The 26,354-nt window shown below is 37.7% G+C and overlaps 1 protein-coding gene across 4 annotated transcripts in view; it reads left to right on the top strand.

The window, feature by feature from the left end:
- LOC138060827 (multiple C2 and transmembrane domain-containing protein 1) overlaps positions 1 to 26,354 on the top strand; it is a 281,750-nt gene that overhangs the window by 212,157 nt on the left and 43,239 nt on the right. For all 4 annotated transcript variants that reach the window (XM_068925257.1, XM_068925256.1, XM_068925258.1 and 1 more), the window contains one exon: positions 13,370 to 13,489. In XM_068925257.1, the coding sequence (XP_068781358.1) occupies positions 13,370 to 13,489 (120 nt within the window). The remainder of the gene's footprint in view (positions 1 to 13,369; positions 13,490 to 26,354) is intronic.

Genomic DNA, 26,354 nt, shown 5'->3' on the forward strand with positions numbered 1-26,354 from the left:
TGCAGTTAGGATCTGTCTGTAATCTCTTTAGCTGTATTTGACTTTGTCAACCTTTAAATTCTTGGGTGGAAACTTTTCATTGTGCCAATGTAGCTCATTTGTTTCTGAAGAGAAAATTCTATGTTTATGCTCACCTTAAAATACTTGCAATAATTTTGAGGACATATTGTTACCTTTTGAAATTTAGCAGGGCTTCCTTAAACGGGTCATGCACTGTCAGTGTTTTGCCTGTTATTTTCTGCCTGACTAGTGACACAGATTGGTCTGTTCTAAAAAAACTGCGCTGTCTGTGTGCTGAGAGATACAAGTTAAAATCCCTTCTGAATTTGGCTACCGAGTTCTTGTATACATTCGCTTTCTCTACTAGCAGCCTCTCTGCTCCCTCCTGAAGTACCAAAGGTTGCAATTGGTTTTCTAGAGCAGGCATGGGGAAAGGCCAGATGCAGGGATAGAGAGAGAGAAAATCCCCCGCGTGTTCCTAGGGCTCCTCTAGTTGTTGTCCAGGCAAGAAAAGGGAATAAGAATCATGACTTGAAAACAGGGTGGCTTTTTGGAGATTAGGAGGAAGGGCATCATGTAAGAATGGGATGTTATCTGAGGAAAGGGGACAATTTAAGGTTCTATGCAGCATCATAACAGAACATGGGAAGAGAGGCAAGAACAAGGGGAAGAGGGGAGGGTGCAATTAATTAAGTGAAACACAGTAGCTGAGAGTGGGCCCGGTTTCCTTCTGGCAAGAGATGGGGGAAGGCAGAACAGATAGAAAATAAGAGAATAATATGAGAAGTGTGTGAATTAGAGCTGGTCAGGGGTCTTGCAAATAGCTATGAACATCTGCAAAACAGCCCATTTTCGTATGCTGTTTTATGTGCGGATAGCAGCCAAGTACTGCCATTAGGTACAGTGCTAGCTCAAGTGATAGAATAGTGTGCTGCAGCTCTGGAGAGTCCTGCTATCATAAGCCATCGATCTATTTCAACCTGATAGGTTAATGTTTTGTAGGGTTTTTAAAATCCCAGCTAAAACTACCCTTGCCTTCCTCTCCCCTCTGTTAACAAAAGCTTGGGTGGAAGCCAGGTACTTGGGGAACAAAGAGTGACACCAGAAGAAAGGTTGCCTGCTCAAACCTCAAGTCTGCTCCCTTCTATCTTAATACAAATACACAAGCAGTCTGTAGTTACACCTTGCAAGCTTCAGCTGCTTTGACTATGAGAGTGTCAAGGCCAAGTTTTAGTCTTGGATTTTCCTGGTCGTTATTACTTTGGCATGCTAAGAGTGCTCAAGGGAATAGGGAAGTGATATTTTTCAATAGTGTGTAACTCAACTAAATGTTAGTGATTTCCTGTTGGAAAAAGAAAAAGTATTCCTCTCGCCCTGGGGACGAGTTCTTGCTGAATTTCAAAGACCCATTGTGATTAATAAATGCATTAGAATTTCTTTAAAAATTGCAAAAATCTTTTAGAACGGCAAGTGTTAGGCAACTTAATTCTGAGAGCTTCTGTAATACCTTATTCAGCTGCTTTGGTCTGGCTGTGAAAAATTTTGAGAATGAATAGGCTGTTAAGTTTTAGAAGCAATCTATAAGAATTCCAAGTCTGAAGTTCTGCTCGCTTAACTTTGTGAAATGCCTAATCCTAGAGTGTGGTCCTTTCCAGGAGAATACTCCTCTCCCTGGTATGTCTACTACATTTTTAAAAAAGAGAAAAAAGTACTGTCCTTGCTTTGATGCTGATGTTCTCATTGCTATGCTACTTTGTAAAAAAGTTCAGAACACAGCAATGGCTGTTAAGAATGATGATGTAGTATTCTGTAGATAGCAATAAAATCTCCTGTTCTCCTGTTCATCTTTTAAGGATGTGCTTTGAAATGAGCATCTATAAAATGCAGCATTCTTCACTGGTTAGTAAATGTTATTGATGATGTTGCTGGCTCAATAAATGGTTTTGCTAGAGCTGTAGAACATTTCTTTGTTGAAGTATGGTTAAACATGTTGGAGTGGCAGACGTCTAAATAAATGAAGTGTAATGTTGCTGAGACAGTGAACTACCGAAAGGAAAGGTAGATTCTACAAAACATCATGTGTCTGGAGTGCACAACCGCACTTCCTGCAAGCTAGTACAGCCTGGAGAAAGCCAGTTATAAAGAGAGAAACAGCTTGGACCGCAGCATTTGTTGGCTGGAAAAATAACTACAGAAACAATAGGCAAGTTGCCAGGGCACACCTCTTTGTGCTAAAAATGATCTAATGTAGTTTGTGGAAATACAAAATTAATTCTGTTTATTACAGAGAAACAATTGGAAGGGCACGTTTGTTTTTTAATAGCATGAAAGTATACATTTCCCTCTGGTAGCGTTACTTCAGCAAGATCAGTAGAACACAGTTTTCCACTTAGGATCATAAGAAAGTAAGTCATGTCTTTCTGAATTTGTTTTCCTTGACAAATTACATTATAAATTATAGATTTTATTTCTCAATTTAGTTGGCAACAGTGAACCTTAAAAATCAGTTTTAAAAATCTCAAATTTTTTTTCACACGTGTGTCAGTTAGCTTGCATGATTACATGGTATCTTTCATAGATAGAAAAATTTTTCTTTCTTTTAGAAGAGTTGTGCCCTATCTAGCTTGCTTGGTGTCCATAGAGCTTGCTGTTATTGCTAAGAACTTGCTGGATGTTGTCCACCTTTGTTTTTCCCTTATCTTCACCTCACTTCTATTTCTTCAGCATCTTATATGAATTGTTTCTTAACTCTAGTGAGAATATGAGGTTCTTTCTGTAGTTTCTTAACAAAAAGAAGTCACTTTTTTGTTTTGCAAGTCTACTTTTCTTTTTTCTTCATGTAGTTCGTTTGGTTTCTCTCAGATGTGTTCTATTTGAAAAGTAGATCTACATCTCCTCCATTGCTTTTCCCACAAAGAAGGGTACTAAGACAAATTTGCACTTGTCCCAATTAAGTGGGTGTTGAGGGAATCTTTTCACAAGAATAAAAGTGCAGTAGCCATCCTTAAGTGTGATTAGCATATATCTTAACTAAGTATATCACTTCCAGTTCTTGTTCATCTCCAGCAGTTCAGAATGATGCTACTCTTGCAAGAAATGCTGTAAGAATCTGATGTCAATTTTTCAAGTGCACATGAAGGGAGTTTTGCATGCCAGAGAAGTTTAGCAGAGACACAAAGAACTAAGGTCATCCAAAGTTTGAATGGTCGTGCAATAGTAAATATCTTAGTTATTCTTTAAATTTTTTAAATTATTCCAATCATGACTGTTTCTACCAATTCGTAACAGGGATTAATAGCTGTCTTACCATCCCTTTGTAGTGTATTTTACAATAATAATGGTCTCAAATTGAAAATGTACAATACACCTTGCACTCTGTGAACTGTATTTTAACTCTTGCAGTATTAATCTGGTGTTTATATTTGGTGTTAATATTGTTTATGTTAATAGCAATTATCATTGTTCAACTTATGGTGCATTTTTTCTACTTTTACCTAGAAAGGCATGGACATACTTTAGCTTTCTTGGAATCTATTTTAGTCTTCTAAAGAAAACTTGCAGCTTAAAATGAGTTTGGAGAGTTTATTTTGCATTTTGTTTAAAGAAAGCATTGCAGGATATAATTATAGCTATCCTACCAGGGAACTAAAAATACTTGCTCGTCTCAGTGGCCTTGGCCCAGGGCCAGTCTTTTTACTACAGAATTCAGCTTGTTCAGACACTGAGAGCTGCCTTGCTTTACTGCCTAAACTAGTACTTCCTACTGATTTCTCATTTCTACAGCCTTGTTCTGTGCAAGACAGTTTAGAAGCTTGGTAAATACTGAAGAAAAATATACCTCTTATATGGACATATAGAGGAGATCTCTAGCATCTAAGCAGGTTTAACTAGATCAATCAAGGTAGGGGGAAGGCACTCACTACATGATGCCTATGGGGAAAGACAGAGTAAAACACTGAAAGAAAAGAGAGGTGAGTTATATCAGCCCTGGATTAATATTAGAGTTGCAAATAGAAAGAGGCATACATAGCTAGAGATGCTAAACATAACTCAGTGTGTTTTTTTCAGAACTGAAGTGGTGTGGGAAAGTCTTAAGATTAGGGAAGGAGAATATTTCGAGACAGATTTAGGTGATGGTTACCAGGAGTGTTCAGATATCTGAAATATATTGTTATTCCTTAAGATGTATTTGCAGCAAAGTATATAAAAAGGGGGAAGGATGCTTTCTTACGTTGACTGAATGACTTTCAGTTTGAGGAATAAGTACTTAAGGAAAGCAGGACAATCAAAAGCAAAAACTCTTGATCATTTATTTATTATTTTGCAGTTATACCTAACCAATACTCCAGACCTTATAAAAAAAACAAAATGAAATGGGTCATCAATCAGAAGCATAAAAATCAACATAGAAAGCTCACTAAAGTTGATTGATGATCTTGAAAATTTAAAATAAGCCAACATTACACCAAGTTAATTGATATCAAATGATAGTTGATGGCAAGTGGCACCTTTCAAAAGGGGACCTAATATATAAAATAGACTTTACAGAAATCACTAGAGAAATTTGTATTTGTCTGCATGTATTTGTACTCTCATGAAGGGATGTTTTATAGTTTTGAACAGAAGCAATCCTGCCTTTTGATGATTCTTGCATCATCCTGTTCCACTGCGACTCCCTCCTCTCCTTCCAAAAAGCCCCCCCCAATTTTTTTTTTTTTTTTTTTTTTTTAGAAACAGAAGGAAAAGGGGAGAAGCAGAAAGACAACTTGATTCAACCTCACTTTTAACTCTGACTGAAGGGACAGATTCAGCAAAGGGATTCTTTGTGTGAATAGCTGACATCTCTAGGATATCAGAGAAACCAGTGTGTGGATGCAACTGTCCTCAAATAGTAGAGGAGACACAATTATAGGATTAAGCCTTAACTGAAAATTTAACTCAGAGTATCTTCAGTACAGTAAGGGCAGTACAGTTTCACTCAGTGAAATGAGACTTCAGAAGTGTCTCTACTTTTTTTAATAGAATCTGCTGTTTGTTTGTTCCAAGCATGAGGATACTTATCAAAATATAAATCAGTATGTTTGCATTTTATTGTCTGTGCTGGAAATCACAGACTGCCCCCATGTCCCTCTTAGGCTACTTTAGTCCTGATTTACACAATTTAAATGCTATTGCTACCCTTTTCATTTCTAACTGACAGCTGGCAAAATCTAGATTTCCCTACAGCCACAGGGCTCACTTTTCAGGGGCTAGACTACTTTGTGTCCTAATGGTCCATTTTCAGTGGTGGTTATTTGTAATTGAACGGTGGGGAGGGGTGGTTTAGTTTTTTCCTAGCATCAGCACATAAGCACAATTTAAACATTTGTTAAACGTAAGTAATTTACCTTCAGCTGATAACTTTTTGAAATATTTGTCTTATTTTTCTTTGGAGGAAAAAAAGGAAATATGTTTCCAAACATTTATTTTATAGTAGTTGGGTAATGGTAGACTATTTGTGGCATATTACAATTTTCTATGGTGTTTTCATTCTTGTCTTAGAATGCTAAATGATTTTCCTTCATATACAAAAATGGACAGAGAGTAAGGGACTGTGAGCAAATGAGGAAAAAAATGAATCTGGTCCAGTATGGCATATAAATAAAAACACATCGTTTGGAAGAGCATTCATGCAGTATAGATAAAAAGCTCTGACATTTTTCTGTTAGTTTGGACTACAGTGGATCTAAAGTAAAGCCTTTCTTAGTAGGCTAAAGAAAGTAACCCGGTATTTTTCTTTTTCCCTATACGCAGCTCAATAGATAGTGAGGGCTCGCCTGCAGACGGTAAGAATACCTATCGTCTGTGAAATTTGGGAAGAACAAGAGGCAAGTTCAAAGTCCTTCAACCCTTGCTTGGTTACCCAAGCTATAAGGAGAGGAGGGGAAATCCACTAAATAAACAGCTGTAGTTATTAAGCGTGATCCATGTTGTGATTTTACACTTTCAAAGCCAACACTTTAGATTTTGCTTCTAGAGTGGTGCATATATTTCCACTTTCAACATTCCTACCCTTATATCAGTGCAATTGTAATAGAGGAGAAATCTGATGAATTCCAATTTTTTGTGTGAAAGGAATGGAGACATGGATTTGTGATACAGATTTGTGTGTTGAAAAATATCTCTAAAGTGCCTGTGAAATGTACTTTTTAGTATGATATCTTTTGTAGTATGGTGCTTCCAAGTGAAATGGCTTGTTCAGCTCTCTAAGTATGTTAGGCAATTGTTAAGGAATTTTAAAATTAGGAAGGACTGGATTGATTTCAAGTGGAAAAGGCATGTGCAGTGGGGACAGAAAAAAATTAGACACTTTGAATTATAAAATGGCTTGAATCTTATAGCTGGTGATTACCCATCTCAGCAGAACTGTACTAAAAAGAGTAAATCAGCTTAAAAGGCATACATAAAAGCAAAGCAAAAACAAATTGAGGACAGGCATTAAAAGCACTTTTTTACTTAGAAAATAATTAATGTGTAAAATAGTCTTCTAAGTAATGTTGCTGAAACAAAGAAATGGGTCATTCAGTAAACAATTGGATATTGTGGAGAAAATGGAGTACTAAAAAGGGACAAGGTTCAATGAACCTAATAGCCCCATTTTCAGGCATGCCTTTGATCTAATGTATCCTGGTAGGGCATTTGGTACTTGATACCAGGTGTGATTGCTCATAGGGAAAATAATATCAATTTCTCCTAGTTTGTCTGCATTTTAGATAGAAGTCTGAGAAAACAACTATACGTTGAACTGCAGCTGAGAATGGCAGTAGGCTTTGTGTATGGTAATGGCCTCAGTGAACCACATTTTGCTTTTCTAATTGCGAGCTGGCTACTAACTCTGCAGCGTTACTAATGTAACTCAGAAACTTGTAAGTGAAAGGGAAGAATGACCCAAGAGACTCAACATTTTATAAATATTTACAGATTTTTTTTGTGAATACGTTACTTTTATTTCCACCTAACTTCTGCTATATGAAACTAGAAACAGTGGCATGAATTTAACATTAGTAATTCATGTGCTGTTTAAAATGATGCTATATTCATGCTCTGGGGTTCACTTTCTTGGAATTGTCAGCATTTTCAGAGCAAAGTCGTAGCACTTTCGTCTGTGACTTCTGGATAATGATGTGAAATGCTAGTACAAGTTGTAAGTTGAAAAAGGAAAAAAAAAATTAAATGAAAACTTTCAAGCTTCTAACTAAAAGGTTTTATTGGTGCTGACAATCCTGTCAAGAGTCAGGTAGCTTACATTATGGTATGACTGGATGATAGTATCATCTTGGAGGATATTCAGGTGAAATAAGTCCATTTAGCTATAGATGTGTTTCAAAAAAAAATTGGGTGAATTGAAACACATCAGGTGACTCATATCTAATTGTTGCTTCTTTAATAACTAGAGTTACACCATACTTAAATGAAATAATTCAGATATAATAAAACTATGGGTTTATCATGCAAATAATCAACATGCAAAAGCCAGGACCAGAAATGTCTTGCATAGTAAAAAACGAAAATATTTTTATTGAGTGTGGGGCTGAAGTATTCTAGCTAGAGCTGCCATCAATTTTTCAATAGGAATTTTCCTTATCAAGACTGCGATTAAAATACTAATTAGTCCAATCAGTTAAGATCTTACTACTTTTTATCTTGGTAGTATCTTTATTTTCTTGCTCTACCTGGAATAAATAGAGACAAAATCTAAATTACAGTGAACTGGGCTGTTCTTTTGTTATTCCAGCAAAAAGAGAGAAGATGCAGGAAATCTGTTAAGTTTGTGTCTGAGATAAAGGAAAAGCTCTTACAGAATCAAGAATACTAATTATTCAGCGTTTCTCAGACTACCAAGGCCTCTACAGTATAAAAAGGAGAACCACCACTTGTCCAAGGTTACACTAGAAATCTGTCAAAAATAACATAGCCAGGAATGGCATACATTTTTTTTCTGTATTTTTTAAATGTCCCATGCTGTTGCTATTGTCAAGTCGACTTCTGTCCATTCAAAGAAACAGTAACAGATATTGTGTTTAAGACTCAAATCGTTCAGAGCTCGCCTTTTACTGACACTTAGGTAGTTGGAACGAAAATTGCAAGAGTGCTTAAAAAAAACCAAAACGGTTGTGGGATGCTTTAAAATACGTTCAAAAGGCATATTTCTTCCAGACGTACCTGACTGAGGGCACTACGTTCTATATGGCTTCTCATAAATGGTTATGTTAATACTATTAGTGTGTTTGGGATTTGATGCGGGTAGAGGAAATATTTTTAAAAAAAAAATCTCAGAGTATCACACAAGATAAGAAGGGTCATGATCATCAGAGGCAACAGCCTAATTTTTTAATGAAGGAGACTCCTGACTGCACTCCAAGGTACAGTGAAATGAATTTTTCAGTATTTTACCATATAAACACCATGCAGAATTGTACTAGAGCCTTAAGCCTGCAGTACTTAATAGAGAGTCTGTACCATGCAGATATGTGGGTTATCTTTCAGTCTTTCTAGTCTTCCAAGAATGCGTGCAAGGGGCAAAGCCTCAGGAAACACAATTGTCCTTTTAAGCTTAAAGGGTGAATGGATGATCTTATGATTAGAGCATAGAGTTTGGAGTGGCAAACAGGCTCTTTCTGTGATTGTGCCAAAACTCCACACAGCCAACTTTTAAATTTCCAGGGTAATCAGCAATTGGGTAATGCTGGTAAGGCAAAGGTGCAGGTAATATATATAAGTGAAGCTATAAGAATCCTCTTTAAAAGAGAACGGCAGCAGCCATACGTTGAAGGGGAGGCTGCAGTATTGTGTCATGCACTGTGTGACGCAGTGGTCGTGGAAATGGCCATATCTCACTGTACTGCTAAACTCATTACAGCTCAGGACTCTGGGTACTGTGAATGCATATTTCAAGGTTCCTCGGTCAGTCTTGGGACTCACTAGGTGACTCATCTACTTAAGACTTTCAGTTCCCAGACAAAATGACTGGAAGCCCTGGGAAGCTTAAAAGGGGGAATGCTGTCAAGCCCCCTTTGCTTTTTGCTTCAAGGGAATCCTCGTATCAAGGTTGCTCCGAGGCTGCAGGTCCTGCAAAGCTCCGTATATGTCAGCTGGAAGCATCTTGTGCTCCGTTCTGTGACTTTCATTGAACCCAGGCTTTTCTGTGAAAAGCGCGTTTTCTAATTTCTGTCAGAAAGTTCTCAAACAGATATACTTGCAGCCCGGCTGCACTTTGGTCTCTTCTGCACTTGAAGATGTGGGTCATTATCTCCTGTGTGGGGTGATCCATTTTTCTAATTATTCTTTTCTGCTGGTAGTCAAAATTAGAAGCAAAAGTAAGAAAGAGCTGGGAAACAAAAGGGTTAATACTGTGAAGTCTGTGGGTGCAAACAGGGTTCTGTTAAAAATGAAATGAAATTGGGTGGAGGTAGATAAAAAGAAATCTGAAATAATTGTTCTGTAGAATACTGCCTTTCCACACAGGGAGAAATCTTTCTCTTCACTTCTGTCTGAAGAGAGAGTCAAATAGAGAATCTCATCTCTTAATTAGAAAGAAAAATACTCATCAAACACATCTCATCACTGGAAAGCTAATGATCCACAGCTGCTAGTCTGAAAGGGCAGGCTTTTTTTCTGAACAGTAGGAAGTGTTAATCATTTTGGATGAGGTTTCTTTTTAAAATATACTGTAGTTTGCAAAAGAATAGGATATTCAATATTCCAACTTAAATTATTTTTTGAAGTGTTGTACACCAGGGATAGTGTCATGTGTCTCACTGAATGATCGTTTAATGCATGTGTCTCTCACTAAGAGTATCAACTGATGTGGTGTTGTAAATGGCCGGTTCATGCCGGTGACTCTTAAAATCTTGATCTCACAGGGGAGAAGAAAAAAAAGTCCTCCCTCACTGTCTTATGTGTAGGAAATGGCAGCTATATTAAACTGTAACCTTTGAGACTCCCACTCCTCCCTTAAAATAGTTGGCTTGTTTCAGTAGTGATGAGGATCCTTTTTTAGACTGAGTAGAGCCATTATTTCTTTGAAAGAGATCATACCGGATACAGTCCATGTTCCACTGGATGCTTTATAGGCATGGGCAGGTCCCAGGACTGACCTTTTATACCTGATCCTGTGCTTTTGCGGCTCTGCTTTTTCTCCCTGTACTTATTTAATGGAGGGATATGTAGGTTTCCCTCCTCTTCGTGGATGAAATAAAGTTAATGGAATAGATTCATACATACAGCCTCCCCTCTATTCCTTCTCCTCCTAGCTGTAAGATCCTTTATGCCTAAGAACTGAGCCCCAGGATTTTCTTGCTGTTCTGCACTAGTTTTTGGGGCTGCTGTGTTTACTTAAAAGTCTTTGCCTAATGCTGGGAATCTGTTTGTTTTCTCCCTCGTGTGTTTGTGTGAGTGCATTTTTCTTCTGGGGGAGATAGTGAGGCAATTTCACTTGCAGTGCTATCACTGTGCCGCTTTCACACAGCATACATCTCATTTGTGTTGCAAATACAGAGTCCCTGTTTTCTTAGTGCCTGGCTGAGACAGGTGCTTCTGAAAGAAGCAACCAGTTAAAATTCAGCCAGACTAGATGGAAATGAAGCTGGCAAGTCAGAGAAATCTTTTAAAGGAGATGGCAGGTGTAGTGCCCACTTTTGCAAAGGTCCATACAAGTCTTAAAGAGACTTTTGTGAATTTGGAGCTTTTTGGATTTTATTTTTGACACCTTTTCTGATAGCTGTCTGTCCTTTTAGATGGATAATTTTCTGTCATTATTCTCACACTCATTAGATCACGTCTAGATTACTGAGTCCAATTTTACTCCCCTCTCCCTGCCAATATGAGAAAGTACGGAACGTTGATAAACTTGAATGAGTTCGGCAGAGAGCCACCACAGAGTGGTCAGGGCCTGGAGCTCGAGGCCTGTAAGGAAAGGCTGGCAGAAAGGACAGCTTTGGGGAGACCTAGCAGCAACCTGCCCATGCCAATGGGATGCTACTGAGAAGAGCCAGGGTATTTACGGAGGTGCACAAAGAAAGAAGTGAGAGACAGTGAGGTTCCAGAAGGCGCAACTTTTTCCTCATGGTGACATGCAGTGGTTCAGCAGTGGTTGTGTGGTCTCTCTTCATCCTTAGAGGTTTACAGGATGCAGCTGGACAAACCCTGAGCAACCTGGTCTGAATTCAGTAGTGACCCTGCTGTGAGTAAGGGGTTAGACTGGAGACCTCTAGATATCTCCCGAAAGCATCTAGGTTGCTGGCTTTTTTTCTCTGGAGTCATGGATCGTTTGGATATTACCTGAAGATTTTCTTTACGTCTTTCTAACTAAATTTAAAATGGGAACATAAGACAGGCTGTATACATTGGTATTTCTCAACAAGTAGTCTCTGGAATCCACATTTCTGATAGCTGGATATTATTCACCAACTTCCAAAGCTCAGCGCAGCATGTATCCATTGACACAGGGCGTTTCTGGAGTTAATTGGTGCAAGGATTCCTTGTGTTTCTTTTGAGATTAGAATTTTGTTTTAGGTTGGCTATGTCAAATATGCCAGATCAAATCCCTATATATCACCTCCCTCCTGGAAGAACTCTAGGATTCTGTGAGCTGTTGCTTGCTTCTTATTCATTACAATTTGTAACAGATTTCCTTTGAAACTAAATGACCCCTCAAAACCTAATTTTCTTTCAAATAAAATATTAACTGTTAACAGCACCAGTATCCTCTTATATATGTTACACAAACTTCTTTTTCAGTTCTTTCAGTATTCGTCATGTTTGTCTTGCAGTCTCACAAGACTTCCAGATACAAAGCATTCAGTGACAGAAAGTAGAGAAAGGAAGGTAGGTTAGCTGACCTTGAGACAGTAGATTACTTAAAATACCGATTTTTTTCCTTGTACGTGGATGTTTGTATTTGATAAGAGCATTTTGTTTCAACTCTAAACAGAAATCCTCACAGCAGAAGGTTATTAAAATCCCCATTTTGTTCTTATTCAAATTTATATCCATCTAGATGATTGGTTTTGGCTAAATGAGACACTTTATTTAGTTACTGGCTTTGCTTTAGGTTTGCTAGTTCTGAGACATAACACCTTCATTAATTTTAGTTTATAAAAACAAAAATATTCAAAAGCTAAAGTCATAGGATTTGAATGAAAACAGCTTAGCAAGATTTCTGAAGAGTAGGCATATATCCAGCTGTGGTAAATAGTGTAATTTACCATAATACTTTCATTTTTGACTTTTGTCATACGAGAGGAAAATAAACCAAGTTATGTTAGGACTAGAGCTGGGTAAAATACAGAGCTTCTTGTTCATGGGGAAAATTGGATGTAAAAATGGTTTTAGTTCAAACTCGCCTAAGTCCAAATATTTTTATTTCTTTCCTGAAAAAACAATAATTTTGTTCCAGAATCACCAGGGAGCAGTATCTCCCTGGAAGTCTCTCTGCTAGGCAGCTACAGACTCTGACAAATGTTTGTGACTTTCAGGTGTCAGAAGCTACCTCTGATAGCCTAGCTATCAAGCTAGCTCCTAGCCTTGGTAGGTCTGACAGATCCGAGAGAGAAGTCCATGGTATCAAGCTTTTCACAGCTCCATGGCACAGAGCAGTGGTTTCTGCCTGGACTGCGATCTCTGTGCTTCCAGGGGCTCCATGTTAGAGAACAGCCCCTGGGATATTTAGCCGGCTTGTGCTTGTGTCAGCCTCCAGACATGGATCAAAGAGTGCTCAAGATGTTTTGAAGGCATACTACAAATTCAACAAATCAGAGTTTTCAAAGGGATGGACTTAAATGACTTCCTAGTATTCCTTTTAATTGTATTTTCTGCGATTCTGTGGTCATTACTGTGTTACCATGATTTTATTCAAATATTTGGACTTTTTTGCTTTTTAGTGTGATTTTTGAGTCTTCTGTACAAATGAATCCTTCAGATTTTCATTGTACTGTTTACATCTTCTAAAAAATGTATTTTTTCTTTTTGAACAAATTATCCATAGAAATAACTCAACCTCTTCTTTATTATGTTGTCATCTTATTTTTATGCCAATTTGCATTATTTTGTCCACATAAGCATTATTTCACTAGAGAACAATTAATGTTCCCTCTTAGGCTACGCTATACCAACGTTCCTTTCAGAAGAATTAAGATTCAAACAAATCAAAAGTGTAGCAATTGTTTTACACATGTAAGTGACTGGTCAGCAAAATGATATAAAAAAGTGTTCTTGTTGCCTGCTATGGAGAGATGATTTTGTTTAGAACTGTTTCAATTCATTGGTCTTAACTGTTCGTGAGTTTAATGTAATGGAGCGTTGAATCACTTTTTCCTCCTCTGTCTTCTAGCTTTTCCTTTTTGTGGTTTGGAACTTTGAGCTCTACATGATACCACTGGCTTTCTTGTTGCTGTTGGCATGGAACTACTTCTTGATCGTATCAGGGAAAGATAACCGGCAACACGATACAGTAAGTCTTTTCTACTTCAAGCACATACATGTCCTTTTCTTTTTTAACTAACACAGAGATAAAATTTTATAACTGAGTTTAAATATGACATCTTTTCAAAAACATTTCAGTTCCCGATGCTTGATGGACAATTTTCCCACCTGCAATTGAATTTTTCTCCAGCTGTCCAATAAATGTGTCTGTTTTTGTTGAAAATGTCATTTAAAAATATAGTAGAACATGTACTATCCTCAGAATCTGGTTTATGTGGGAGAAGAGAGGAGAGGCTTACTGGTCAGGAGAAGACAAATTCTTTGAAAATGGCTGTATACCGCTAAGTGCATATGTTGCACTTTTTCATCCTTGTACTGATGTTAAAGGTTAAAATGTTTCCAAATTGTTATCAGTTTCAAAATGTATTTACCATTTTTTTCAGTATTATGTTACATTCAGTGGGCGTAATACAAACCTTTTCTTACTTCCTTCTCATTTAATGTATTTAGATAAATGCATGTAGTTAGGATGTAAAGTAACAAACATTTACTAAAAACAGACATTTATTAATAATGAAAGCATGGTTCAGACTTCCAGAAGTATGCCTCAAAAGTTGAAATTGTATTCTGTGCTATGTAAATTTTCTAGTGTCCAGGCAGCTCAAGGGTTTTGCATGTGTATTATTCTTGAGCCTTAAGAAATTGATATTAGATTCAGTATTCATATCCCCAAAGCAGTGTGCTGTCTAGGACGTTATGGTCTGGGTGGACACCTAGATGAGTAAAAAAACTGTTTGGATAGTTGGTCTCCGAGGGTGGTGGTAGTGATATACGGTACCTGGAGGTTGATAACAAGTGGAATACCACAGTGGTGTGTACTGGGACCTGTCCTGTTTAGCATCTTTATCAATAACCTGGAGGAGGTGATGGGGTGCACTCTGTCATGTTTGCAGATGACATTAAATGGGGGTAGGACCAGCTGATACAGTGGAGGGCAGGGCTGCCATTCAGAGAGACCTAGGCAAGCTGGAGGAATGAGCCAACAAGACCCTCATATAATTCAACAAGGACAGATGACAAGTCCTGCGCTTGGAGAGGAATAACCCCTTCCAGTGATACAGTTTGGGGACTGACTGTCTGGGCAGCAGCTCTGCTGAAAGGGATTTGGACATCTTGATAGACGGGAAGGTGAACAGGAGCCAACAGTGTGGCCTGGCAGCAAAGAGCACCAACAGCATCCCAGGCTGCATTAATAGGAGCATAGCCAGTGGATTGAGAGAAGTGATTACTCCCCTTCACTCAGCACTTGTTAAACTGCATCTAGGGTAATGTCCAGTTTTGGGCACCAATGAGTTCAGTGGAGGGCCACCAAGATGGTCGGGGGGCTGGAGCACTTGTCCTCTGAGGAGAAGCTGAGAGAACTGGTCTTGACGAAGCCTGGGGAGGAGAAAGGTTTGGGGAGGATCTAATAGTGGGCTGCCACTATGTACAGAAAGGTTATTAGGATGGAGCTAGGCTCTTCACAAATAGTGCATCATGGGAGGACAAGAGACAATGGGCATAAGTTGAAGAAAGTGAGGTTCAGACTATATGTGTAATGAGACTCTTTTTTTGCCGTGAGGACAGGCAGGCAGAGGAACAGGTTGCCCAGAGAGGTTGTGCAATCTCTGTTCTTGGAGGTTTTCAGGAGTGGATAAAGCCCAGACCAGAGCAATCTGTTCTGACTTCACAGCTGCCCCTGCTTTGGGCAGGTGGTTGTGTTAGAGACCTTCTGAGGTCCCTTCCAGCCTGAATGATCCAATCACCCAAGTGTCCAGCCACTGCAATTACTAGTGGCCGGTCCAATTGATATAACTGATCCTGGCACTGGTATTACCTCTCCACGACAGGTTGTTGTAACTCCTAAGGTCATCTAAAATTAGGGATAAAGATGCTAGAGTTATTCCCAAAGGTAGACCCCAAAGGTTGTTACATTTATGGGGAAAAGTCTAAGATTTGCAATCAAGATTTAAAAGATGCATTTTTTAAATCATAGCCTTTGGTCTCTAGCTTCCTGAAACTCTTGAAGCTTTTCAACCTGAGGGTTTTATGGGTAACTGAAATCCCTTGTGAAAGGAGAGATTTCACTTGTGAGCTGCAGTGCACTTCATTTCTTTCTAAAATACCACCTGCATGTAAAGATTAATTGACTCAGGCAACTTTTCTAACAAAGTAATGAAGCTGTTGATAGGCTCTCTGATGAGGACACCAAAATGCTGCTCTAAAAATGTTTCTCTTGCTAAAATTCTTTCAGACCAAGCCCAATACAGCTTTTATCAACCAGTAGAGTTCTTCCCTGATTTTTTTATGTTTGTGCTACTATTTACACTTTTTGGTTTATAGCAAGTCAGTTGGGACCTTGTTTTTAGTGAATTGAGCTTAGTTACCTCATTCTTAATGAACTGAACTTGGTTATCATCATGGTTAGCATCTGTCTTCTATGATGTAATCCGCAGACACACTGGATGTCTTTCTAATTAACTCTCAAATCTTTAGTAATATCACAAGTCCTTAGCTCAGGTCATTAACACAGTATCATTAGATTAGGAGTCATTTAGAATATTTCTGTTTTCCTATGTGGAGTGTAAATATTAACTAAATTAATTAAGCAGTGTTTCCTGGTGGCTAGAGATTGCCTTAGAATTCAGATGATCTAGAGTCTGTTCCCAGGTCTGCAGAGATTTCTTGTGTGCCTCAGTAAAATCATTGACTACTTAGAGGTATCGTCTGTTCTTTGAAGCTGCTTTGAAATCCTCAAGTTATTGATAAGACAAAAAGATAAATGTGTTTGGGTTTGGGTGTTTTTATTGTTGTTGTTTTTACTCAATTAACATGAGACAAATGTAATTAAGAGCTGTATGCACTTTAAACTTGCTTCATGAGCATGGAAGATACTTAGATTGCCAGACCTGAAAAGGAGTTTGGAAGAGTTCTCTTCCATTGTAATAACCACACTAGATAACAATATCAGTTGTCTAATCAGCTGAAGCATTTGAGATTGCACTCTTCTGCAGATCAATGAAATCATTCACTAAGTTTCTGTCTGGATATGACAGATGAAACAACCTTAACTTACCTTTATTTGAATATCTTTACAGCCAAGGTATCATTTGCATTGTCCTCTCAGGCATCAGATTCTTTGAAGTATTTTGGAACTTACTTTCTTGTGAAATAATGTGACATCGTCTGAGGTATTCAGTCATGCCCCTACTCATTTAAGAATGAGAGTGATTACTCTGCCACATTCTCTGACCCATAATCAGTTATGTGTGCAAGTCCTTACTTGAAATAAAAGTGAAATGAGGTTGGGACAAGGAGGAGTGCCCTTGGTTGTGGGAGATAAGTCTATTGGAAAAGTCTAGGGAGAGGTGAAGCAGCATACATGGCATTCTTGCTTTCAAGGATTCAGTTGGACTTTCCATATATGATTGATCATCGTCACAGTTTCAGTTATACGCTGGCACAAACTTAGAAGTGTTGGATTCCCTATCACATTGAGATCAAGATTTATTGCCTTTCCCAAATATACGCTTTTATCATAAACGAACTCTTGCGTTAAATATTGGGATAACAGGATGAGATTTCATGGCCTGTGGTAGACAGGAAGTGTAGGAGGAGCAAGCTAGATACAGTTTTAGCGGAGTCTCCTTTGAATGAATCTGTGAGAATTCAGAACTGATCTAGGATGAATGAACTTCTGGCGTTGAGTCATGTGGTAGGAATAGAAAGTCAGAGAATGAATGTTTTCTTTCAATACTGAACAAGGCACTTGGGTAGAATGACTAAAATGGTGTTCTTAACATTTTCCTCTGGGTTTTGCAGAATGTTTGCAGAACACTTTTACCTGAAACTTACTTAACTGCTTTTTCTGTGGATGTTTGTTTCACTTAAATGCTGTCCGTATCCTTATAACATACTTAGTATGTACATATATGTGTTACCTATAATATGTAAATGTATTTCCCTATAGCAATATTTCTGGATGTCTAACCTAATGAAATAATAATCTCCACCAAGAGTGGAGATTTCAGATGATACAGAACTGGGAGCAGTGACTGATAGATCAAATGGTTGTGTTGCCATTTGGAGGAATCTCAACAGGCTGCAGGAATGGACTGACAGGAATTTCGTGAAATTCAACCAAGGGAATTGACAGGTTCTGCACATGAGGAGGCATAACGCCATACAGCAGTACAGGCTTGGGGCTGACTGACTGGAAAACACCTTTCCAGAAAGGACTCTAGGGGTCCTGGGGGACAACAAATTGAATGTGAACATGAATCAATGTGCCCTTGCAGCTAAGAAGTCCAGTGGCATCCTGGGCTGCGTGAGGCCAGCAGGTCAAGGGAGAGGTGAACCTTCCCCTCTGCTCAGCACTGCTGAGACGCATCGGGAATGCTGAGTCCAGTTATGGGCTCCCCAGTGCAAGAAAGACATGGATGTACTGGCACAAGTCCAGCAAAGGGCCACAAACGTGATTAAGAGTTTGAAGCATCTGCTATATAAGCACAGGCTGAGAGAGCTGGCACTGTTCAGCCTGGAAAAGAGAAAACTTGAGGTGGGGTGGAAATCTTATGAATCTGTATAAATACCATATGGGAGGGTGAGAACAAGATGGAGCCAAACTCTTCTCAGTGGTGCCCAGTGGCAGGGCAAGAGACAAAAGTCACGAATTGAAATGCAGAACATTAAGAGGAACCTTTTTTACTGTGAGGGTGATCAAAGACTGAAGAAAGTTGCCCAGGGATGTTGTGGAGTCTCTGTCCTTGGAGATGCTCAGACCTGACTGGACATGGTCCTGAAACCATGCCCCTGCTTTGAGCAGGTAGGTTGGACTAGATGATCTCCAGGGGCCCCTTCCAAGCTTAACCGTTCTGTGATTCTGTGAAATAATTAACAGTTTGTTCATCAGCTCTTGAATACAGCCACACTGACTGATCTAGACACCTATAGTGAGGTGTCTCTGTGCCTTTGACAGGAATTATGTGTAAGCTATTAAGATATTTGATTTTTATCTCCTTCCTTCATGAATGTTTGATGAGGACACTCATGAGTTGCTCTTGGGGAAACTGTTCATGCTCATGTCCTCCTACCAAATATGTTATCAACTACTTCTGTGTGAGGCAGAAAATATGTTGTCTCTTCTTGGGTCTTCTACAGAGAATCAAGAAGCAGCAAGAATTGGAGGGTTGGCCAAAATTTCTCTTTCATTTCCCTGGTCATAATTTTTGCCATGAAATTGGAAAATTTCTTCTACACGTAGCTAAAAAGGCTAGGAGTTGAGAGTAAGCAACAGAAATGCGAAAGCAGGAAAGAGTTCACATCTCCTTGGAGGCAGTGTTTCTAGACTGGTTGGGTGGGATTTTTTTGTTTTGTTTTGTTTTGTTTTTTGTTTTATTTTTCAGGAGCAAACCTTTAGAAAAAAGGTTCGGGGCCAGAAAAGCTTGTGGTATAGTTTTTACAATGGAATGAAATAGGAGGCATTTCTGAAAACATGGCATGTAAGAGACTTGCATTCTATAGATAATACATTCGTCAAAATTCAAATAGACGGTGTCTATTTAAAGTGCCCACTCTTGCTAGCACGCTGTAGCTAACATCACACATCTGGAGCACTCTCATTCTCAATGATTCTCAATAGGCTATAGTGGGAAGATAATAACAATTGATATGTGCTGCTTTTTCACAGAGTTGGTGATGGATTCTCTGAAGCTGCAGTGGGTGTGCATATCAAACCTTAGTGTATTGGTGGGACCCTTAATGTTGCAGTTCAGGAAAATCTGGCTTCATGGCTGGAACCATTATCCTTTCCTCTCTTTTCTGTGCTTTCTGTACTGGAACCATCTATACATTTAGTTTGTAGTCGTGTCTTTGCCCAACAGAGGCTGTGGAGAAAATCTTAAACAATCCACTCAATTCTGTAGATGCTGTTTGAGTTCATCCAGCTGCATAGGACCTTGCAGTGTTGGACTGGAGCTGCAGTTTCTCTAGCAAAAGTTTGCCTGAGGAGGGGAAGTGGTAGTCATGTTTCTTGTCTATATTTGTCTCCCTGAATTATTTTCCTTCTCATTTCTGCTAAAATTTCTGCTTGCTGAAGCCTATATGATCCTGGCCTAAATATCAGTAAATTCTGTTTGCAGATACTAGTCCTACTTTCCTTTTGGTCTATTGTTTGTCAGTTTTTTTTTTCCCAAGCAATTTAAAATTTAATAGAAGGACGTTGCACATACTTGGAGTTAACTATGAGTGGTCTTCTGCCATATATAGCACTGTGGAGAAGATGTGTAATCACTTTGGTTCACATCCTGCATTTATAGTTAATACTTAGGGCATTTAAGGAAATATTAAATAGCTAATTTCCTCTTGAAGTTTCAAGTTGCACATGTCATTGCATAGAAAATGATGGTGAGCAGCTGGGAGTTAATGTGCCATATACAAATTTTTATGAGTCTGTATAATAGAGTATATACACATATTATTAATCTTGTAAGAGTGATATAAAATGGTACAATACATCTTTTAGTTTCACTGGAGATTTTTTGCAAAATAGGCTTTGATGACTTAAATTTCTAGAGTATATGTTGCCATTACAAGGTAGAGCTGGACATGTTTAGACTTAAATTTTGAGACTAGAAGAAAAATAACTTTTATAAAAGTTATTTTTCATTTTGAGTTTTTAACCAGTTTCTGTTGGTACATTTCATTGAGTTTCATGGAGTACTACTCATTTAGATTCTCAGAAGACCACTGAGAGAATTTTTCTCTGATTATAAAAAGATGGAGTTATGGAATATCTGGGTTCTATATACTTTTATTTTAATCTGTGTGTGTATATTCAGATTTTTTTTCCAACTATCTCTATGCTGTGTTCTGGAAATTACAACGTGGAGAAAAATAGAAGGGGAAGAAAGATGCCGATGAATATCTCCATCTCATTGGATTCCCTCTTACCTCAAGAGAGGGTGGTAAGTGTGACAGGAGCTTGAGGTGGCGGTGTAACCCCAGCTCAGTTGCAGCTAGAAGAGCTTTCATGATTGCAGTGCAAATCATTTCCTTTGGGGACAAGGTGGCAGTGTTGTTGCTGCTCCTGTTTGAGGCAGGAAATGCTACTTTCATGTATAGTCTATAAATAAACAAACGTCACCGAGATAATACTTGACTCTAATCACCTATTCTTCTGCAAACTGAAAACGGAGTTGCCAAGCAAATAAACAAGGCACTGTTGCTTTTGGTGTGTTTCTGTGCATTACTATCTTAAAGCATGGAAGCATGGATCCGTAAGCTCATAGTTTGAAAGGGTTTCCACAGACAGAATACAGGACAAACACCAAATGTTTCAGATCAATTGCATATGCTGTGCAGAATTGTTTTGTGCACTTGTTCTTGAAGGCCAGTGTCTCTTTTGCCAGGGAGTCAGCAATGATTCCTAGCTGTGGACTAAATTTTCGCTATGAACTTGTGGCAAAAATAAGTGTTGTTGTTCTCCTGTTCTAGCTAGAGAGAGACTGGAATACGTCATTTGCCCAAGATTTCACAAAGGAGGGTTGTTAGACTGGGTATATCACCTTGGCTTCCAGGTCTAGGCATACTTTGCTGAAAAGCTTTACCTTCAATAAAATAGCAACAGCAAAGCAGCAACAGGATTTCCAAAATGTAAGTGCTTGAGAAAGGAGTTGCATATAGAACAGTATATAAAACCAGTTTAATATACCCTACCTCTGAAAGTAAGGAAAATACAGTTGCTTTTATAGAATGATTTCCAACATTATACAGCCAAGGGTTTTACCATTTCTTCACTATCCACCGCTAACTAGCCTTCTGCGCTCCTCTGTCGGAGTGGAAAGCGTGGCTCGTTCTGTTTCTGCTTGAGCCAGACGGTGCAAGAAAGTACTTCAGGTTTTCTTAAAACAAGCAGCCTTCCTTGCTTTTACCAACTTAATCAGAAGTGCAAGCTTGCAATTGCTTGTTTGTTATCCTTCGTAAAGTAAGTTGGAAAGGCTTCTGTAAACAAGTCATCATCTAACTCTGTGTTCAGTCTGGATGCTATCAGAGCACAAAGACCACAGGCAACATGTGCCTGAATATTAAGTAGTCTCCTGAGAACCACTGCTGTCCTCAGACAGCTGTTTGCTCTTTCTGTACTGTCCATATAGTTAGGGAGGAAAAGCACACCGTACTGCCCCACTATGGGACAGGGGCTTTTTTTAATAAATCAGAAAGAAACATGAAAATGTCAGCTTAATCAAGCATTTAAATTTTATTAATCAAGTCTAATTTTTATGAGAGCAAATAATCGCTGAAGCTGGACAAATTTGCTCTAGATTGCATCAGAAACATAATTTTAATATTTAATGGCCTGCTGAATTTAAATGGAGAATTATCTTTATGAAACATGCTCTTCATAATTTGCCATTAAATGAGAAATGAACAAATCAACATAAATCTTACATAAAGGTTACTTAACTAAATGTTGGTACTATAAATATTTTAAATGCATTATGCACTAATTTAACAGTCTCACAGTACACTATATAAAGATCTAAGTCGAGCAGGGAGCATTTCTCTTCTGCAACGTAATGGAATGTAATATTGCAATTGGCTATTTGTGGAGCTACAGTTAAAGAGACTATCTATGCTGCAGTTAGAATCCCCTGCTTCAGAGGTTTATACGCAGTATAAAGGTATACGTTAACTCCTTGCTAAAACTTTACCCAGCTGTTTGCATCCCCGTAGCATAAAAAAACGCACTACAGATTCAGAATATTATATCTGGATTTGGTCACTTGAAAACAAAACACCAGAGCCAAAATCCTGTCCTAGACTTTGCAATATAAAAAAGCGTATTGCGTATTTTTTTCCCTCATAAACAGATTTTTTTAATTTTGCCACACTTTTCAAATAAATTATTGCAATACTCTGGGCATCTAAAATAAAATTACACTTCACTGCAGGTAGAGGCATTTTTTTCAATGAGACAAACTTTTTTTTGTATTTGCATTCAGATTTGCGTGGCAAGAAGATGGACTTGGCAGGTTGTAGTGGCTATATAAATAATCAATATTTTATTAACTGAGATCAGTTTAGTCTGTAGCAAAAAAGTCTCATAGTCCCGCAGTTATCTCACTGAGCTTTGATTTGCTTTTATTTTGCTTTAGAACATTTTAATTAAGGCTAATGATTTTAGAGTTACATTGCAATATTGATATATTTATCAAAATATATCAATACCTAATTCTTTTAAAAAATAAATAAAATTATCATAATATACGTATTATATACATTTTCCCATAACATACACAAGAACCTTTTTCTAATAAAAAGCCTATCAGCCCCAACTTTGACTGTAATGGATTTTGTCACACCCGCAAACTTAAACACCGTTTTATACAAGAAAGGTATTTGGCCTTCTAAAATCTTAAAAGTAGCTGAAGACAATTAATGATCACAATGAAAACAAGCAATTGCCTGTTTATACTGTTGACATATGTAGTAAACTATTTTATTATGAGATTTTGCCTAAGAATTCTAGCTGACAATTTTGAGAAGGTGTTAATTTTTCAAATTCCTGCATAGTAATAAAATTTCTCTTGATGTTTAGCCAAGCAAAGAATTTTTTTTTTGGTTCTGCTGAATTAAAAATGAAGCATTCTAAAGCCAGAAAAATCTGATATTTTTCAAGATGAATGTACAGTACATATTGAAGCCTTTAGATGGAGACATACTTCAAATAAACACCTGCTATTCAGTTCACAGTGCATTGTGTAAATCCAAGAAAGAGCTAAAGTAATTGAGAACCAAGTATTGAAAGAAATATAGTGAAAAATCCTTCTACTTAGGCCATTTTTTTGTTAAAAATGACTTAGTCTTAACTACATTAGTAACTGAATTTTGTGGGCATATAAAGCTGACAACAGGAAAAAGGTTACATCTTCTTGTATAATAAACAGTATTTACTACCCATGCATGTTGCCAAGAAACGTATTATACTGCAAATAAAAATTCTGTTGTTGATATTACAGAACTACATGTAATCAGTAGCATGCATCAAAAAGCATCTGATAGCTGTATTAAAGTCTCATTTCCTATTAAGAATCAGACTAAATTACAATATGATCAGTTCCCAGAATAAGCTAACAAAATGCGTTCTGTAAGAAGAAATAATTGTATTTGAGTGTCTCTGTAAATATCAGGAAGTATTTTAGCGGTACTAGGTACTAATGCTTTTCTTTTTAGTCTGCTGTCTTTTGTACTGCAATATATTCAACCTCACTGGCAAGCTTATCGTGCTAATTATTATTAAATCTAGTGGTTGAGTTTTCTTGATGATTGCTGCAGATTAAATGCTCCAAGGTCAAAACATGAACAGTATAAATCAGGATTGGCTGTATTCCAGATATAGTACGCTATTAAATCAGAATCTGTTAATATGATTTTTATTTTTCTTATAAATGTGGTATTAAGAAGGTGGACATTTTAATCAGATTATATCTTGTGTGTAGTTGCTCAGCAATTCTGCAAAAGAAGCAGGTGTCATGTTGTGAAAATGACCACAAAAACACAGTTAAAACAGCCTTATTGACAACACAAATCTTTGCTTCATCTTGAACGCTCTGAAATGACCTGGAAGTGCCTGAGTGATTGTGTGCATCCTCCCTAATCCACACACATTGCGTAATTTTATATTACATTTACACATAAACACTGTAAATTGAGTGACACACAAACATATGGTGTAGATTACGTCCAGACAAAATGAGTTAAATGAAATCCAAACAGTCCTGAACAGTACAATTCCAACCACATTCTTTGCATTTCTAAAATGTATTTAAATCAAGCTCAAATCTCATTCTCTCTTTTATTTCACTAGAGCTTCTGGATGTTAAAATCTGTATGTGAAAATATAAATATCTGCAGAGTTTGACAATGTAGCGTGTGTTACAGCATAGAAAGTGGGATTTTCTTTGTTTTTCCTTTGAAACCATATATTTCTGAAGGACTAAATCCGGTAAAATATAAGCCAATCTAGAGAGGCACTAATGATAGGGGGTTGCCACGCACTTTACAAAGCTGAGCTATTAATAAAAATATTAAAAATTTAAAAAAATGTACTAAGGTAACAGTCATTAGGCATATCTGCAGTGTGGTAGTGCCTCTCTCCTTTAATTTTTTGATTATTTTGCCTATTAGCGCAAAACGGAAATCTGGTATTGTTAACATATAAAGACATCAGAGTATCCTCTGAGCAGGTGTTTCTGTTGGATTAGCCAAAGAAATTGTAACAGAAGACATTTCATGAGTGAGTAGATGATTGCACATTCTGTATCAGATACTCAGTAAGAGAAAAGGTTCTTTCATTAAAAATGCTATTCAGTGCCAACGTATTGTTTTTCCATGGAATGTTTAGATTCGGGCCGTGTTTCAAAATCATGCGCAATCATGGAATTTGGATTTAAGATGCTTGTAAATAACTAGAATTCAATCATATTTTGCAGGTATTGGTGTTTGAAGTCAAAATGAATAATTTTCTCAAAAATCCTATCCTGTAATGTATTATTAATAGCTAGTCATTAGATCATTTTTAGAATAAATACAAGTTGCAATTAATTGTCAACTTCTTAGCAGGACTGCATTCTGGTCCGCAGATATTTGGTTTTCTCCACCAGGCGAAGATGATGGTTATGCTGCTTCTGGTAATCTGATTTATCGTCATTATGTGTAGTTGCTGCTGCTACAGAACAATCGCCCCGGTAATGTTGTATGAATTATACAATATTTATAGACAGAGTTCTTTTACCTCCAAGAAGGTGGGGATGGGTCAAGAGCAATGGCAGTATGTACAAATTAGGCTGTAGGCTGTGTCTGATTAGTGGGTTTTTAATAGGACTATTTTGTGCAGAAAGGATGTTATTTTGCAACATTTAAACATCATCTGCTTACTGTTTGGCCATGAAGTAGCTGACATGCCATATTTGAGGCCGTCTACGTGTGTTTTTTGAAATGTCATCTATATTAGTATTACATTCAAGGAACAGTACCAAGAATCAGGTTCTTTCAAGACCTTCTACCAGTATGCGGCATATAAGTCTGTGACAAGTGACATTACAGAAGGTCATGTCACTTTTAACTGCTTGCATTAGATCTTTCTGATTTCCCCGGTGCCCTTCCTTTGTTTGATTAATACTACTTGATTTCAAGCAAGGTATCGGAAGGCATAATTTAGAGCGAGTATTCTAGAGGCAATCTAAGATTTTTGCCATAGAACTTTTAATAAAATAACTCTAATGTTTCATTTTATCTTCGTGTGCTTTTTCCTGTTCTCTCCCTCTCTCCCCACTCCCTGCCTCTTTCCCTCCCTTTCCTCCCTGCAGCCCCACCATTGAAAAGGTATAGTGTTGATGTAGAGATCTGAGTAACTGTACTATGTTGCTTCAAACCGAAACGGCAGACATGTAGTTTATTTGAATAGCAGTACGTGAGAATCACAGGAAAAAAAAAAAATCCATTGTGGGCTTTTGTTTCTACAGTATTCTAAGCACAACATTAAAATCTGTTGCTCAGGTTCACTGAACCTATCTTGTAAACTCTTGCTTCATTCTTCTGCAAAAATGGATTGTACTTCAGTGGCTTCAGCATACCAGTTCTTCATACAGCATATGATTATAAATCACCTATTTTCCGTGTTTCAATTTGTGTAACAAAGTCCTGAAGAAACTTGCCCTGGGTGATTTAATCAATTGTAATATTGTATCGTTATTTTCTTAAGAATTTTTTTTTTAACTCCTACTTTTGAATTTCAAGATGCGTGAAAGCATGGACTATATTTCATTGTGTAGATGAGTGTAGATTGGTAGTGG

Source organism: Struthio camelus, chromosome W (assembly GCF_040807025.1).
Source record: "Struthio camelus isolate bStrCam1 chromosome W, bStrCam1.hap1, whole genome shotgun sequence".
NCBI classification, from domain to species: Eukaryota; Metazoa; Chordata; class Aves; order Struthioniformes; family Struthionidae; genus Struthio; species Struthio camelus.